Here is a 16,947-nt window from a genome sequence, read left to right on the forward strand (position 1 = left end):
TACCATATCTTCTATTAAGATTTTGATATTTTAGATGTTTAAATTAAAATATTGTAATTTTTAATTTGTTTTATGTAAATTTTCAACCAAAACAAAAGATGGAGAATCAATTGACAATTTGACTTTTGGGTGCATCGCGTTGGGTGTGATCGAGGACAATTGATGAGCGGATGGAACGGCGACACGCGCAGGCAAGTGTCAGTAGTACTGGGAAAACGGGCCGGCCCGTGACGGGCTCGGCTTAAACGGGCCGGCCCGTGACGGGCTCGGGCTTAAATGGGCCGGCCCGTTTAAGCCCGAGTTCCAAAAATAAGTCATTTTTTCAAGCCCGGCCCGTGAGATGACGGGCTCAGGCTAGCCCGCGGGCTTTTGGTCTTTTTAATTAAAATAATTTTTTTTATTTTTTTGTATATTTTATCAAAATAATAAAAATGAAACAATAAAAATTACTAATAAAAGGTATAAATATAAATAAAATTAAGTCACAAATATAAACATTATCATGTCTAAACATATATTACAGTATAATAAAGTCTATTGAATAAACAAACTAAATAGAGGACAAACATAAACAACTAAATAAGCATTAAGTTCAGTAGATAATTACAATGCGGATGATCTAGTTTGATTATAAATAATTAACAAAAAAGTTTAACTAACAAACATAGTATACATAAAGAATAATCATTTATCATACCGACAAAAAAGAAAAGAGTCCATCATTCTTAGTTCTAAATTTGTTTCTACTATAAAAATGATATAGATCTTTATTTTAGTTTAAAAGATTTTTTGATCAATTATATTTCAAGTATAAAAAATATGGGAGAATGATAAATAAAAATTGTAAAAATTATAGATATAGTATTTTAATAGGTTTTGACAACTTATAAATAACAATATATTTTTATGAATATACCTAGTTTTAAATTTTGCAATTTTCATGTTTTTTTGGTTATTTTTCCCACAACTATAGTGATTCTTTTTTTCTTTTTGTGAATGCTATCTATGTGAGCTGCCAAGATAAGTAAAACTAAGAGTATGCTATGTTTAAAATGTTAGGGTTTTCTTTTTTAAATTAAGAAAAAAAGACAGAAATTAAAAAAAAATAATTTGGCGGGCCTAAACGGGCCGGCCCTGTATTTTTCGGCCCTACAGGGCTAGTCCTTTTAAGCCCGACTTCCCTTTCAAGGCTCCAAAATACAAGCCCGGCCCTCGACTTAAACGGGCTTAAACGGGCCGGCCCGACGGGCTTGGCCCGTTTTCTCGGCTCTAAGTGTCAGGCCAGCAAATATTAATAAATACTACCTCCGGTCCTTATTATAAGATCCCGTTTGACTTTTTATTTGGTTCTAATTATAAGACCCCAATCCATTTTGTCTCCTATATTTATGCATTTTTTTAAGATAATCCTTCTAATAATGATAGTTCTAGCCAATATACTTAATTAGCAAGGATATTTTAGGAATAACAACACTTATTTATTACAAATAACTAACTTAACTTATTTCCTTAATCTCCTCAAATAAATCAATTGGGTCTTATAATTAAGACCGGAGGTAGTATAATAATTTTGGTTGTGCCCCCACAGCGGGGCCTAACGGCTACCCGCAACATAATAAATACAGACAAGATCATTAAAATAGCAGAAACTGGCCGTGTGGTTATTATTTTGGATGTACTTTTCCTGATTCCACCATCTAAATTTCTTTGAAAAAATCTGTACGTGTGCACCTAACTTGAGGTCCTTCAATAATTAATTTCCAAATATATATCGTGGTTTTTTTATTTTGATAATATATATACGTGGTTATTTTGTTTCCAAAAATGCATAAAAAAAAAGACACGAGGTATCCCGTGGTCCTTTTATTTTCCACATGCATTTTTCATGGGCCATATTTGCTGAGTCTAGATCTCAGCAATTTAATCATATGATACATACGTGGATCTATAAGGGTCTGTCTGGCTTAATAAGAAGAAGGATAGAGGAGGGATTTTAATGGAGGAAAGGAAAAGAGAGGAGAGTGGAAAGATTTTAATATTATTTTGTTTGGATTTATAAAAAAAGAGGAGAGGGGAGGGGAGGAAAAAATATTTTGACATGGACAATTTGCACTTTTTTATTTAAGATTATTTTTGCAAATTTTATAGAATGTTTAATAAAATAGAATTGTAAATAACATTTAATATATTGAACAATACTTATACTAAAATTCTAATATACTGTAGAATATGAAGTATTATTGAAAAGAAGGCTGAAGTAATGTTCAGCCACAACTTATACTATATCTTTGAATGAAATATTTGGTCATACAAAAGAGAGAGCAACATATGGAGATAAGAAGAAAAGAATTTAAGGTAGTATATGGATATTAAAAATAAATACGGGCATAGCTGTCACAACATAGTAAAATATTGCTATTTCCCTTTAAATCTTCCCAATTTTGGAAGGGAGGCTGAGAAGGGGAGGCCCTCCTAAAATCTGTGCGTTGTCAAAAATGATAAAAATCCCTTCTCTTCCCTTCTCCCTCCAAATCCTTCACACCAAACGCATCCTAGAGGTCAATATTCTGTTATTCGGTTCACTTGTATCCCATTATCCTTGCCGGCCCCCTATGACATACAAATGGCTGAAATGCGTTCAATCTTTAAAAGTTATACATAGCTCTTCGTTTCACTTGCCATGATCATTTTCTTCAATTCGTCCTCGTTTATTTGCCTTTGAAGTACTAGTAATTCCTTCATAATATCTAGAAAAAGAAGATTCTAAATTACAATAATTTTTCTGCTAGTTAACTCAGGTGTCCAGTTCTACCTGCGAGAATGAATAGTGAAGAAGCGCGATGTCAGGCTCTGATGATGATTATTTTCTTACCTTTTAGTAGTTTGCTGTGTTGGTGGCTCTACCATTCAAATTATTTCTTTCGGTCTTAAATATAAAATTCATTTTATAGTATAATTTATTTTATAAATTAGCACCGAGTAACTAGGACTGAAAGTAGTAGTAATAATAATAATAAGAAAAAATTAATATTGCATTATCCTTTTTGCTTTTTATTTCATCTTTCCTTGTTGCTCCATTATCCTTCTGTTTACTTAGAGTGTGTTTCGATTAACGGTGATAAAATTGACTTTTATTTTGTCAGACTTTTGGAAACATGAATAAAGGTAAAAGTCAGTTGATTTATGTTTGTATTAACTTTTATAAAGGTTAGTTTAATAAATTGAAACCGGTTTGGGTAAGTAATGAAAAAATTAATTTAGATATAAAATAGCCCAACTTATAAATTTATTTATAATATAGTTATATACATAAATATTTTAGAGAGATCATATAACATATGATATAATTAAGTAATTTATTTAACTTTCATAATCTCTTCAAATTAGTCCATTGGGTCTTATATTAATTAAGCACCTGAGATAGTATATTACATGTATATAATTTGATAAATTTAAGAAATATAATGAATGAAAAATAATTAAATTATTACCGGAAAAAATCATATTATTGGATCAAGACAGGACCTACTTAAATGCTCTTATCATTATTTTCATCTTCATTTTTTCTCTCTCCACGTTAGCAACAAAGAAAGCTAATATTTCTAGCATTGTACTGCATGGCACTTTTCCTCCATGAGTTAGTTGGGTTAAAAACCCACCCAAACAACCTTTAATCTGTAAATGAATCTTGAACCTGTGTTTCAGAGTCCCAAGCTTATTACCTCGATGAATCGGAAATCCAAACACACTGTTATGCAGTTAGTTTTAGATGGGAGTGATCTGACTGAGCAGCTACTGACATGGAAAGAAGAAAAGATTGACTGTGGAAGAAGCTTCCTTTAATTTCCTTCCCCATGCTCTCTTCTCTATCCCCACTCGCCACTCCCCTTACTCTTCGTCCTCCTCCCTTCTCCCTCTAAACCCCCACAAACTCACATTCCCCACATCCCATCTTTCCCCTTCATTAAACTACACATTATTATAATTGATGGATGCCCGTGAAAATTCCCCACATCCCATCTTTTATGGTTGCAGTTTGGATGAGGGAAGAAAGGAAGAAACCGAGCTCAGTATCATTTGCCTCCTCTCACTACTGTTCTCACCATGGCTTTAGCGTTTTTCGACAAGAGTATTATAAAAATTTAAAAAGTAAAGTTCTAGTTCGACTTTCGTTTCGCATTTTACGGAATTTACTGCAACTGAATGCAACTCAAAGCTAAAATAAAAACAACACATTGGATAAGTATTAACTACTATCAGATTATAATAATAAACGAAAATGAAAATCTAATATAAAATTTATACATCAAAATAAACTTAAATAACGCCAAGATTCTAACGATTAAAAATGAAATTCATGAAAGATTAAACTGAAAATATACCGTTCCTGTACGGGCGGCAGGCTACTGTGGGGGAGTCATTTAAAGCGCGAGTCGACTCGGTTGGTGGCCGAGTTTGCGTTTCTCTGCATGAAAATCCGGTGAACTCGCTCACTGAAACGCCAGCGACTTAGACTCGTCGGAGCGACTCGCTTATTGATCATGTAAGTCGAAGCGATTGAACGAGTTATACGTAAAACACACTTCTGGGATTCCTATCATTATTTAATAATACTTATATATATATATATATATATTTATATCATTGATTGGTTTGTTTCCCCTCAGCTTCATCAGTATTTGGGCAACCTGGGAGATGAATTAATTGCGTAGTTGACGAGGCCAGGAAAGTGGACATTCAGCAAATAGTCTCTCCAATCTATGCTATTGGGATCAAACCCCAAATCAAATCCAACATCCTTTAGAATCTTTGATGATCTTTCTCGTAATTCTTCAGTGTGCCTATCATCAAACCTGTTACAATATTATATATTAAAACATTAACTCGAAGTTGGCCACTACTACTTACTATTTCAAATGAGTGGGTACAATTCTGAATGAATAATAGAGAAAAAGCGAACAAGAAACATACAGTGCCTTGAAAAATACATAGGGTTTGTAGAGTTGGGCCATTCGTATCACCGTCTTGACTTTTCTATCATTTCGATTATAAACATCTCGGAAGATCTGGCAAAACACTTGGTTCACCGCATATAATACCTTGCAACCAAATCATCATGCAAAAAAAGATTAGTTAGTATAAAATTAAAAGACACTAAGTGCGAGAAGTTAGTTAATAATTAATTAGGAAGCTCAATTAATATTACGTACGCACCTTGAGGGGAAGAACATACCGGGTCGTCATGTGAGCATGGAAACCAGCCATAGTTGATAAAAACAATGCCTTGGATATGATTATTGGCTTTCCACTTTTGTAATCAGTCAAGGGTTTGTTTTTGAAATAAAGGTAAGAAAGATGACGGACACAAGAAATTGTGAGAGAATTTCTTAATGACGAACTGACATGGTATATATATTTGTGTGATGACTGAATAGCCATTGCCGACAGCATACAGTTTATCACCATATCCGCTGGTATCTACACATCATTAATCATCATATCAGCCAAGTCCCGGGAAAAGTAAAGCCTATACCAAAAGTACTACTTCCAGTCCTTAATATAAAAACTAGTTGACTCATCTGAGTAAATTAAAAAAAACTTAGTTAAATTAGTTATTTGTAATAAATATGTATTGTTTTTCCCAATATATACTTACTAATCAAGTGTATTGGCTAAACTACCATTATTATTACAAGGACTACCTCAGAAAAAAATGAATAAATATGAGCAACAAAATAGATTGGGGTATTATACTTAGGATTAAAATAAAAATCAAATAACACTCTCACATTAAGGACCGGAGGTAGCAGGACATTAAGGACTTAATAAAAAATATATGATCCAACTTACCACATCTAAAATAGTCTGGGGATCCCCGAGAAAGCATTCTACTTTTCCTTTACCGTAGCCACCAATTACAGCATCAAGTGTTCTGTTAACCAAATAATGTATTATACTACTTCCGGTCTTTATAAGAGCTAGTTGACTAATTTAAATAAATTAAAAAGTTTGTTAAATTAGTTAAGTGTTATTTTTCTTAAAATATCTTTGTATTAGTTAGAATTACCATTTGATGGAACTTTTAACTTGTACAGCTACTATAAACACTATTTTAAAATAAATAAATATAAGAAACAAAATGAATTTGTGTCTTATATTTATGATCAAATTAAAAGTCAAACTAGTTTTTATATTAAGATCTGAGGGTAGTATATTGTACTATTGACATTTAATTTGGAGTGTTTAATTTGTGGGGGTTAAAAAAAAAAAAAAACATACCTCACACCTTCAACCCAACCAGGAAAAGGTTCCTTGTAGGTACTTGTGACCATGGTAGGGCGTATGATAACTAATGGAATCTCATTTTTAAAATTCGACACCAACATCTCTCCCATTGCTTTTGTGAATACGTAAGTGTTTGGCCATCCATACAAGTTTGCTCTGTTTTTTGCGTCAAGCAAAGTTCGTAGTACAATAAGAACTGAAGATTATTTTGCAAAAACAAAAACATAAAGATGGATATATATAATGAACATGCATGTGATAGAACCTCTTAATTCCGAAATCTTTCATTGCAGACGTAATAGCCATGTCGTTGTCAGTATATTGTGATCTGAGTTGTTCAATTGTTTTTTGAATCAATGTCTTTTCTGCGTAAATATCTAAGACTTTTGAGGCGTCGTTTAGGGTTTGACCCATCCGTAAAGGTTCCTCCTTAATCAGTTCTCCTTCCCGAGGCTCTCCACAAATGTAAGCTGAAATCAGTAGCACGTAGCAGAGAGCGAGCACAAATTGTTAGGCTCTTGTAGATCAGAATATGTACAAAATTCTAAAAGGGTCTCCATTTCAATGACATGCAAGTTTCTGAGAAGATGAAAACTTTTATGATTAAGCATACCTGTTGATAGGTGAAGAAAAACTTGGATCCTACGGCAACTCTTGGCGAAGTTTAACACATGTAAAGCCCCCATCGTGTTAATCTCCATAGCGATGTCATACCTGGACCAAATAGCAAAATACTACTTTCATTTAAAATAGAATTAAAATCTATGTATCTAACCAAAAAATAATAAATGTTGGGCGGTCCAAAATGACAATTTCATACCAAACGTCCAATTTCCGAAGGAGTTTTTTTTTTCCTGCCGCTAGTTTTAGAAGAAATAATAAATAATTAATTAATTAATTAAAGAAGTAAAAAGAACAAAAAAGCTATTTTGATGGTTTATGATTCTAATGGAGCATAAAGTGATAGTTGTGTGTGTGTGTGTGTAATTAGTTTGAGGGGATTTTAGGCACCGGAAATCATTTTTTATGATCCAAGTTATTTTCTAGCTTTTTAATGTATTATTTGTCTAGTATTTCAAAAGATAATTGTTTTAGAACTCAATGAATAATTATTTGCAACGAAAAAAAATTCCAGCTTCATGTATATATATGACTTTATGAATTTAAAATAGTAGAACAATAAATAATATTTAATAATTTTCTAGTTTATTTTGAAATCGACGTTAATTCAATCTCGGTATCTAATAAATAATGCCTCTAATAAACAGTGATTAATGTAACTCATGTTTTAGAATGGGTGAAATTCATAACCATCATGATGATGAAGAAAGAATTTTCAACTCGTAAGATGAAAATGCAAATCAATTTTCATTCCTTGTTCATTCTGTAGTGAAAATTAAGTTACCCATTGGTTGCGCGCGCCCGCACAGATGTATATGTACCTTTCATCAAAGTTGGTATTAGCGGCAAAGTTGGCAATGACGTCTATTTCTTCCCACATCTTTTCAAGATTTGCATTTTTAATCCCCAAATTTGCAACAGAAACGTCTCCTGCAACAGCAACTACCTTCTCTGCCATCAGAGATTCAAAATCTGCACCCCATTTTTCTCGTAAAACTCTAAACAGCTCCTTCCTTATAATCTAGAAATATATATATATGTACACACACGATAGATTTATCAATATATAAATTAAATTACTGAACAAGCTAAGCTGAAAACAACCTTAACGATCTGTTGATATATATACCTCATCGTGCATGCGCTGTGTGGCTGCCTCAGAGTCAGAAGCTCTGAGAAGAAGATACAGTTTCTTCAAATCTGATTGAATCCTTAATAACTTCTCCACAAATACTATCACATTTCAAATTCATCATTTGTTAACCCCAGAGTATATGTATATGCAGAAACAATTCATTTCAGAGAGAGCGTGTGTGTGTAGAGAGAGAGAGAGAGAGGAAACTAAACCTTTTGCTAAAAAGCCAGTTGCACCGGTGACCAATATAGTCTTTCCCCTGAGAAACTCTGTTACACTTGCCACCTCCATTTTGAAGAAGCAGAGTTTGTTGTTTCTCTTTTGTGAAGATTACATTGACACGATGATATATATTCTCTTCCAATATTATATTATTGTATTTATAGTAGTCGTTGTATATAGCATCCTGTTTCTTATTATAAGTCACTTGTATCCCAAACCCACAAACCAAGAAATACATCAAATTAATAAGTTTTTTTCTACATTTACCCTTATTAAAAGGTGAGAAGGAGGGGAGGGACTGCGTAGAAAATGAAAAGTTGAGAAAAAGATAGAGAGGGAGAGGGAAAGGGATGTGTTTTGAAGAGTCATTGTTTCAGACTTAAATTATGGACGTACGAGATCGTCTTGGATTACCTGCCCCTGTACAATCGAGAGATTATGGCCGTTGATTTGATCCCTCCGTCCACAGCATTCCATGAGTCTGACTATTAGAAAATTCAAGTCTAATTATTATCCTAGCTCCCAGTGCACAAACTAATTAATGACATTTCGTACGTCTTTTATCTGTTTGCGCACTCTGCAATATACATGAGACTATAGTAAATAGAGTAATACTGTAACAAGTGATTTTATGATTCATCAACTTTTGGTATGTGGTTGTGGTGTGCCGTCACTTTCGATCGACAGGCAGCTTCTTTCATATGCAAAACTACCAGAAACGTGCTCAAATTCTGGATCATGCAGGGCACCGATTTGTTTTTAAAATTACTATAATGTACATGGATCTTGTTCAAGTATTGTCAGCGCTAATTAAAGCTCTATTTATAACACCGCAGGCTACTCTCATCTTAAACATTAGAACTAGACAGCCAATTTACACATATTTTAAAAGATTAGTTAAACTATCTGTAATAAATATGGACTGGTTTTTCTGAAAAACCTTATTTGATAGTTACCCCGGAACTCCATATTTCATATACTCCTCTGGTCCTTAATATAAGATCCATTTAACTAATTTGATTAGATTAAGGAAGTTAGGTAAGTTGATTAATTATAACAAAAGTGACACATTTTTCCTAAAATACCATAATCATCTTTCTTAATACCTTATCTCCCTCTTTTATTTGATTATGGTTGAGGGAGTATCCATAGGGGTAGTTTAGAGAAAATTAATAAATATGAGAAATGGGTCTTATATTTAGGACCAAACCCAACTCAACAATTGGGTCCTATATTAAGGACCGGAGGAGTATGTAATTATTAGAAATAGCTCTAATGCTTATAAAATTTATTACTACCTGCAGTTTTAATTATAAGACTTAGTTTGTAGATTATAAATGAGATCTTATAATTAGAATAGGAAGTAATATTATCTTTTTAATTAATTGACAAGAGATTACTATGTGTAAGAGGCACGTCCCTAACTAGTCCTAACGCCAGGTGGCATTTAATTGCCCAATGAAATTAAGACCCCATATATTCATAAATGTTTTTTTTGGGTATAATTAGGAGTATTAACGTCTACGCTTTATTATTAATGAAGCTACCGATTCATTTACTGGACGTTGACAAAACTTTTGTTGTTTTTTTTTTTCCCTTGGTTGGGGGGAGGAATTGTTTTAAGACATAATTCTAAACGCATGTAATCTGACTACTCTTTGCTCAAGGATAAAAACACTTTGAGGATTGCAGAAAAAATTGTTGGTGCGATGAGATCAAATAATAACAATATAAAATTGTGCATTGTATGCTTAATTAATAAAATTAAATTTTAAGGACTAAATCAATAATTGAGAGAAACTTCAAGAACCAAATCTTTCATTATCCACACACACACATATCCATTTTGGGGAAGGTGTTGTTAGGAGATTCTGTCATCGTAAAAAGAGGATTTTATGGACCTGGCGATACAGAGAAAACAAAAATTTACGATTATATAAATAACGTTTTTTATTATACAAAAAAAAAGAAGAAGAAATGACATTAAAAAAAAGTTGAAAATCATAACGTAGTTTAGGCATGTAAGGGGTTAAAATTTCAGGAGATGAAGTAATGTTTGATTTGGTATTTTGCAAATACAGTTAAATATTAAAAATACCCTTATCTCAAAAACTTTATTAATAAGTTTTGAACGGGTAATGATAAGTGTTAGACAACAAATGACAAAAAATTTATTGGCAATAACAAGTTATTTATTAATAAGTTATGAATTGGTAATGATAACTGTTGAATAACTAAGGACACAAAATGTATTGGTAATAATAAGTTTGATAATTTTTTTTAAAAATTGATATAAGAACATCTTAGTCATTCGACTGTATTTCCAAAAATACCAAACTAGGTACCATATCTTCTACTAAGATTTTGATATTTTAGGTGCCTAAATTGAAATATTGCAGGAAATTAGAGGTGAGTAAAAACAAACCGTAACCGAAGCCAAACTGAACTGAATTCAATTTCGGTTTTTCAGTTTGATTATTTTGGTTTTCAATTACATATTCGGTTTCGGTATTCGGTCCGGTTAGTAAAAAGAATTTCAGTTATAACCGAAAAACCGAATTAAATATATTATATATTTATATTTAATAAATATTATTATAATAAATATATATGCGGGTTTATGTGAACTCTTTAAATGTATTTATATTCAGCAAATATGGTTATAATAAATCATATTAAATGATGAAATATTTATTAATTAATGATTGTAATTATATTTTATTATTATTTTTAATTTAAAATCACTTTTCATATTTATATATTTCGGTTAATTGGTTAACCTAACCGAAATATTTCAGTTAATTCGGTTTCGGTTCGGTATTTATAATTTGCTTTATTTGGTTATTCGGTTAATTCGATTATCACCAATAACCGAACAAAAAAGTCGAATGCTCACCCCTACAGGAGATCACAACATTCTGATTCAGGCATGTAAGAGGTTAAAATTTTAGGAGATGAAGTAATGTCTGATATGATATTTTGCAAATATAATTAAATGATAAAAATACCCTTATCTCAAAAAGTTTATTAACAAGCTATGAATGGGTAATCAGAAGTGTTAAATAAAAGATGACAAAAAATATATTACTAATGACAAGTTATTCATTAATAAATTGTGAATTGATAATAACAAGTATTAAACAATCAATGACAAAAAATATACTGATAATGACAAGCTTGATATTTTTTTTAAAAAAAATCTGATATAAAAACATTTTAGTCGTTTGATTGTATTTTTAAAATACCAGGTCAAATACCATATCTTCTATTAAAATTTTGATCTTTTAGATGTTTAAATTAAAATATTGTAATTTTTAATTTGTTTTGTGTAAATTTTCAACCCAAAAAAAAGATGGAGAATCAATTGACAATTTGACTTTTGGTTGCACCACGTTGGATGTGATCGATGACAGTTGATGAGCGGATGGAACGGCGACACGCCCTGGCAAGTGGCAGGCCAGCAAATACTTAGCCATCGCACTAATCATAGTACTCCTCCGATCCTTAATATAAGACCCATTTAACTAATTTGATTAGATTAAGGAAGTTAGGTAAGGTAGTTAATTACTCACTCCGTTCCTTATTATAAGAGACATTTGATGCTTATAGCATGTTCCTAAATATAAGAGACACTTAAAAGTTGTCTCTACTTTTTTGTGTTGATTTCCTATTTTACCCATATTTATTGTTTCCAACTCACACTCTCTCTCCTTCCCACTTCTCTTTCTTTTAAGAATTTACTATTGTTCTCTCTCATGCTCTCTCTCCTTATTAATGAGGGTATTTTTGAAAAAAAAATATACTTTTTACATATTTATTGTTCTTAACTAATTTTAACTGTTTTTTTGATCAACGTAATTCGGTTATTCGTCTCTTATAATAAGGAACGGAGGGAGTATAAAAAATGTGACACGTTTTTCCTAAAACACCATAATCATCTTTCTTAATACCCCTCTCCCTCTTCTACACTTGATTATGATTGAGGGAGTATCTATAGGGGTAATTTAGAGAAAATTGATAAATATGAGAAATGGATTTTATATTTAGGACCAAAACCAACTCACCAATTGAGTCCTATATTAAAGACCGGAGGAGTAATAAATATACTTTTGGTTGTGCCCCCAAAGGGGGGGCTAACGGCGACCCGCAACATAATAAATACAGACAAGATCATTAAAATAGCAGAAACTGGCTGTGTGGCTATTATTTTGGATGCCCTTTTCTTGATTCCACCGTCTAAATTTCTTTGAAAAAATCTGTAAGTGTGCACCTAACTTGAGGTCCTTCAATAATTAATTTCCAAATATATATCGTGGTTTTTTGATTTTGATAATATATATATACGTGGTTATTTTGTTTCGAAAAATGCATTAAAAAAAAAAGACACGAGGCGTCCCGTGGTCCTTTTATTTTCCAGATGCATTTTTCATGGGCCATGTTTGCTGAGTCTAGATCTCAGCAATTTAATCATATGATACATACGTGGATCTATAAGGGTCTGTCTGGTTTTATAAGGGTCTGTATGGTCTAATAAGAAGAGGGATTTTAATGGAGGAAAAGAAAAGAGAAGAGAGTGGAAGGATTTTAATATTATTTTGTTTGGATTTATAAAAAAAGAGGAGGGGAGAGGTTTTAATATTACCTTATTTGATTCATGAGGAGAGGGGAGGGGAGAGAAAAATATTTTGACATGGACAATTTGCACGTTTTTATTTAAGATTATTTTTGCAAATTTCATAGAATGTTTAATAAAATAGAATTATAAATAACATTTAATATATTGAACAATACTTATACTAAAATTCTAATATACTGTAGAATGTGAAGTATTATTGAAAAGAAGGTTGAAGTAATGTTCAGTTACAACTTGTACTATATTCCATCTTTGAATGAAATATTTGGTTATACAAAGGAGAGAACAACATCTGGAGATAAGAAGAAAAGGATTTAGGATAGTATATGGACATAAAAAATAAATACAGGCATAGCGGTCACAACATGGTAAAATATTATTCTTTCCCTCCAAATCTTCTTAATTTTGAAAGGTAGGCTGAGGAGGGGAGGCTCTCCTAAAACGTGTGTGTTGTCAAAAATGATTAAAATTATTTCTCTTCCCTTCTCCCTCTAAATCCTTCGTACCAAACACATCCTAGAGGTCAATATCCTGTTTTTCGGTTCACTTGTATCCCATTATCCTTGCCGGCCCCCTATGACATACCAATGGCTGAAATGCGTTCAATCTTTAGAAGTTATACATAGCTCTTCGTTTCACTTGCCATGATCATTTTCTTCAATTCGTCCTCGTTTATTTGGCTTTGAAGTACTAGTAATTCCTCCATAATATCTAGAAAAAGAAGATTCTAAATTACAATAATTTTTCTGCTAGTTAACTCAGGTGTCCAGTGTTACTTGCGAGAATGAATAGTGAAGAAGTGCATTGTCAGGCTTTGATGGGTATGTTTGAATTAGCGTTGGGCAAGACTGATTTCTAACTCAACTGACTTTTGTAACTGAAGTTAGAGTAAAAGTCAGATAGGGTATGTGTTGAATATGTGTTTTTAAAAAGTCAGTTGAAAAAATTAAAAGTTGTTTGGATGATTAATAGAAAAGTTAGTTTAGTTATAAAATGACTAAAAAGGGTATGAACTTTATTGAATAGTAGTGTTTGAAATTTTATGTTTTTAATGTGATAATTGTTTAAAAAATAAGTAAAATTATTATGATAAAATATAAATAGTTTGTTTGTGAAATTATAAAATAAAAATATTTGTTATGAAGAAAAATTTGAAAACACATTGTAGATAATTAATTAAATATACATAATTGACAAACATGCATATAAATTAAAATTCATTTGGTCTGCATAAAAGCTCATTATACTAACGAAGGAGATGAGGCAAAGGAGAAAATATGAGGGTAAATCTGGGATGCTCATTTTTAATAATCACCGTTTGAAACTGCAGTTTGAAAAGTCATATTTTTCTCCGTTGAGTTCAACTGAGATTGAAAGCCAGAAGTTAGTTGGAAAAGTTAGCCTAGCCAAACAATAGTTTTTGTCCAACTCAATTTGCAACCTCAGTTTCACAAATTCCAAGACACTTTTGCAGTTTCTAACTGCAATCCAAACATGCCCGATGACGATTATTTTCTTACCTTTTAGTAGTTTGCTGTGTTGGCGGCTCTACCATTCAAATTATTTCTTCCGGTCTTAAATATAGAATTTATTTTGTTGTATAATTTATTTTATAAATTAGCACCGGAGTAATTAGGACTGAAAGTAGTAGTAATAATAATAATAAGAAAAAATTAATATTGCAGTCCTTATAATTTCGTCCAGTTTTGAATCAGGTCCTATAATTTTCTTTCTTTTTATTTCACCTTTCCTTTTTGCTCCATTATCCTTCCGTTTACTTAGAGTGTGTTTGGATTAACAGTGACAAAATTGACTTTTATTTTGTTGGACTTTTGGAAACATGAATAAAGATAAAAGTCAGTTAATTTATGTTTGGATTGACTTTTATAAAGGTGAGTTTAATAAATTGAAACTGGTTTGGGTAAGTAATGAAAAAATAAATTTAGATATAAAATAGCCTGACTTATAAATTTATTTATAATATAGTTATATACATAAATATTTTAGAGAGATCATATAACATATGATATAATTAAGTAATTTATTTAACTTTCATAATCTCTTCAAATTAGTTCATTGGGTCTTATATTAATTAAGGACTTGAGATAGTATATTACATGTATATAATTTGATAAATTTAAAAAATATAATGAATGAAAAATAATTAAATTATTACTGGAAAAAATCATATTATTGGATCAAGACAGGACCTACTTAAATGCTCTTATCATTATTTTCATCTTCATTTTTTCTCACTCCACATTAGAAACGAAGAAAGCTAATATTTCTAAGCATTGTACTGCATTGCACTTTTCCTCCATGAGTTAGTTGGGTTAAAAACCCACCCAAACAGCCTTTAATCTGTAAATGAATCTTGAACTTGTTTCAGAGTCCCAAGCTTATCACCTCGATGAATGGGAAATCCAAACACACTGTTATGCACTTAGCTTTGGATAGGAGTGATCTGACTGAGCAGCTACTGACATGGAAAGAAGAAAAGATTGACTGTGAAAGAAAGAGAGTCTGTCAAAAAAAAAAAAAAGCTTCCTTTAATTTCCTTCCCCATGCTCTCTTCTCTATCCCCACTTCCCTTACTCTTCGTCCTCCTCCCTTCTCCCTCTAATATATTTATATGAACTCTTTAAATATATTTATATTCAACAAATATGGTTATAATAAATCATATTAAATGATGAAACATTTATTAATTAATGATTGTAATTATATTTTATTATTATTTTTAATTTAAAATCACTTTTGATATTTATATATTTCGGTTAATTGGTTAACCTAACTGAAATATTTCAGTTAATTCGGTTTCGGTTCAGTATTTATAATTTGCTTTATTTGGTTATTCGGTTAATTCGATTATCACCAATAACCGAACAAAAAAGTCGAATGCTCACCCCTACAGGAGATCACAACATTCTGATTCAGGCATGTAAGAGGTTAAAAATTTTAGGAGATGAAGTAATGTCTGATATGATATTTTGCAAATATAATTAAATGATAAAAATACCCTTATCTCAAAAAGTTTATTAACAAGTTATGAATGGGTAATCAGAAGTGTTAAATAACAAATGACAAAAAATATATTAGTAATGACAAGTTATTTATTAATAAGTTGTGAATTAGTAATAACAAGTGTTGAACAATCAATGATAAAAAATATCTTGATAATGACCAGCTTGATAGGTTTTTTTTTATAAAAAAATCTGATATAAAAACATTTTAGTCGTTTGATTGTATTTTTAAAATATCAGGTCAAATACCATATCTTCTATTAAGATTTTGATCTTTTAGATGTTTAATGTATGTATATTCAGAAACGTACAATTCATTTCAAAGTGTGTGTATATTTATATATATGTGTATATATATATATATAGAGAGAGAGAGAGAGAGAGAGGAAACTAAACCCTTTGCCAGGAAGCCAGTTGCACCGGTGACCAATATAGTCTTTCCCCTGAGAAACTGTGTTACCCTTGCCACCCCCATTTTGAAGAAGCAGAGTTTGTTGTTTCTCTTTTGTGAAGATTATATTGACACGATGATATATATTCTCTTCCAATATTATTATATTGTATTTATATAAATAACAATAATTTCATTATCCACACACACATATATCCATTTTGTGGTAGGAGTTGTTGGAAGATTCTGTGATCGTAAAAATAGGATTTTGTCAACCTGGGGACATAGAGAAAACAAAAATTTGTGATTATATAAATAACATTTTTTTATTATATTAAAAAAATAACATAAAAAGAAGTTGAAAATTATAATATTTTAATTTATATAACTAAGGTCAAACTTTCAGGCAAGAAAGTGGTACTTGATAATTTTTTTCTTTATTTCCCCTTAAATTATATTTATAAAATATATCTGGCACCATTTTTTTCCCTTAAAATTTTAACTTCTTAAGTTTCTAGATATTTTAAGCTTTTTTTTATGTTATTTTCTTAAAGAAAAGCCGGAGAGGTAGTTAATAATTTGACTTTTAGGCGCAGACAGTTGGATGTCACCCATAATAATTGACGACCCGCCTGTA

The 16,947-nt window shown here is 31.3% G+C and overlaps 1 protein-coding gene across 2 annotated transcripts; it reads right to left on the bottom strand.

Moving 5' to 3' along the window:
* Positions 1-4,308: 4,308 nt before the first annotated feature.
* Positions 4,309-16,369, bottom strand: LOC114762816 (fatty acyl-CoA reductase 1-like). 2 transcript variants are annotated; one of them, XM_028952408.1, is made up of 10 exons: positions 16,316-16,369; positions 8,036-8,139; positions 7,728-7,927; positions 6,899-6,999; positions 6,551-6,755; positions 6,280-6,441; positions 5,851-5,932; positions 5,215-5,478; positions 4,972-5,099; positions 4,309-4,853 (listed from the first exon to the last, which is right to left on the bottom strand). In XM_028952408.1, exons 2-10 carry the CDS (start codon positions 8,045-8,047, stop codon positions 4,673-4,675), a joined length of 1,335 nt encoding a protein of 444 aa, XP_028808241.1. In that variant the 5' UTR covers positions 8,048-8,139; positions 16,316-16,369; the 3' UTR covers positions 4,309-4,672. The 2 variants fall into 2 exon arrangements, with proteins under 2 accessions (XP_028808241.1, XP_028808240.1); XM_028952407.1 differs by lacking the exon at positions 16,316-16,369 and adding an exon at positions 8,254-8,344.
* Between the last annotated feature and the right edge of the window lie 578 nt (positions 16,370-16,947).

This window comes from Neltuma alba, unplaced genomic scaffold (genome assembly GCF_004799145.2).
Source record: "Neltuma alba isolate B1F8T4 unplaced genomic scaffold, ASM479914v2 tig00011243_pilon, whole genome shotgun sequence".
Classification (NCBI taxonomy): domain Eukaryota; kingdom Viridiplantae; phylum Streptophyta; class Magnoliopsida; order Fabales; family Fabaceae; genus Neltuma; species Neltuma alba.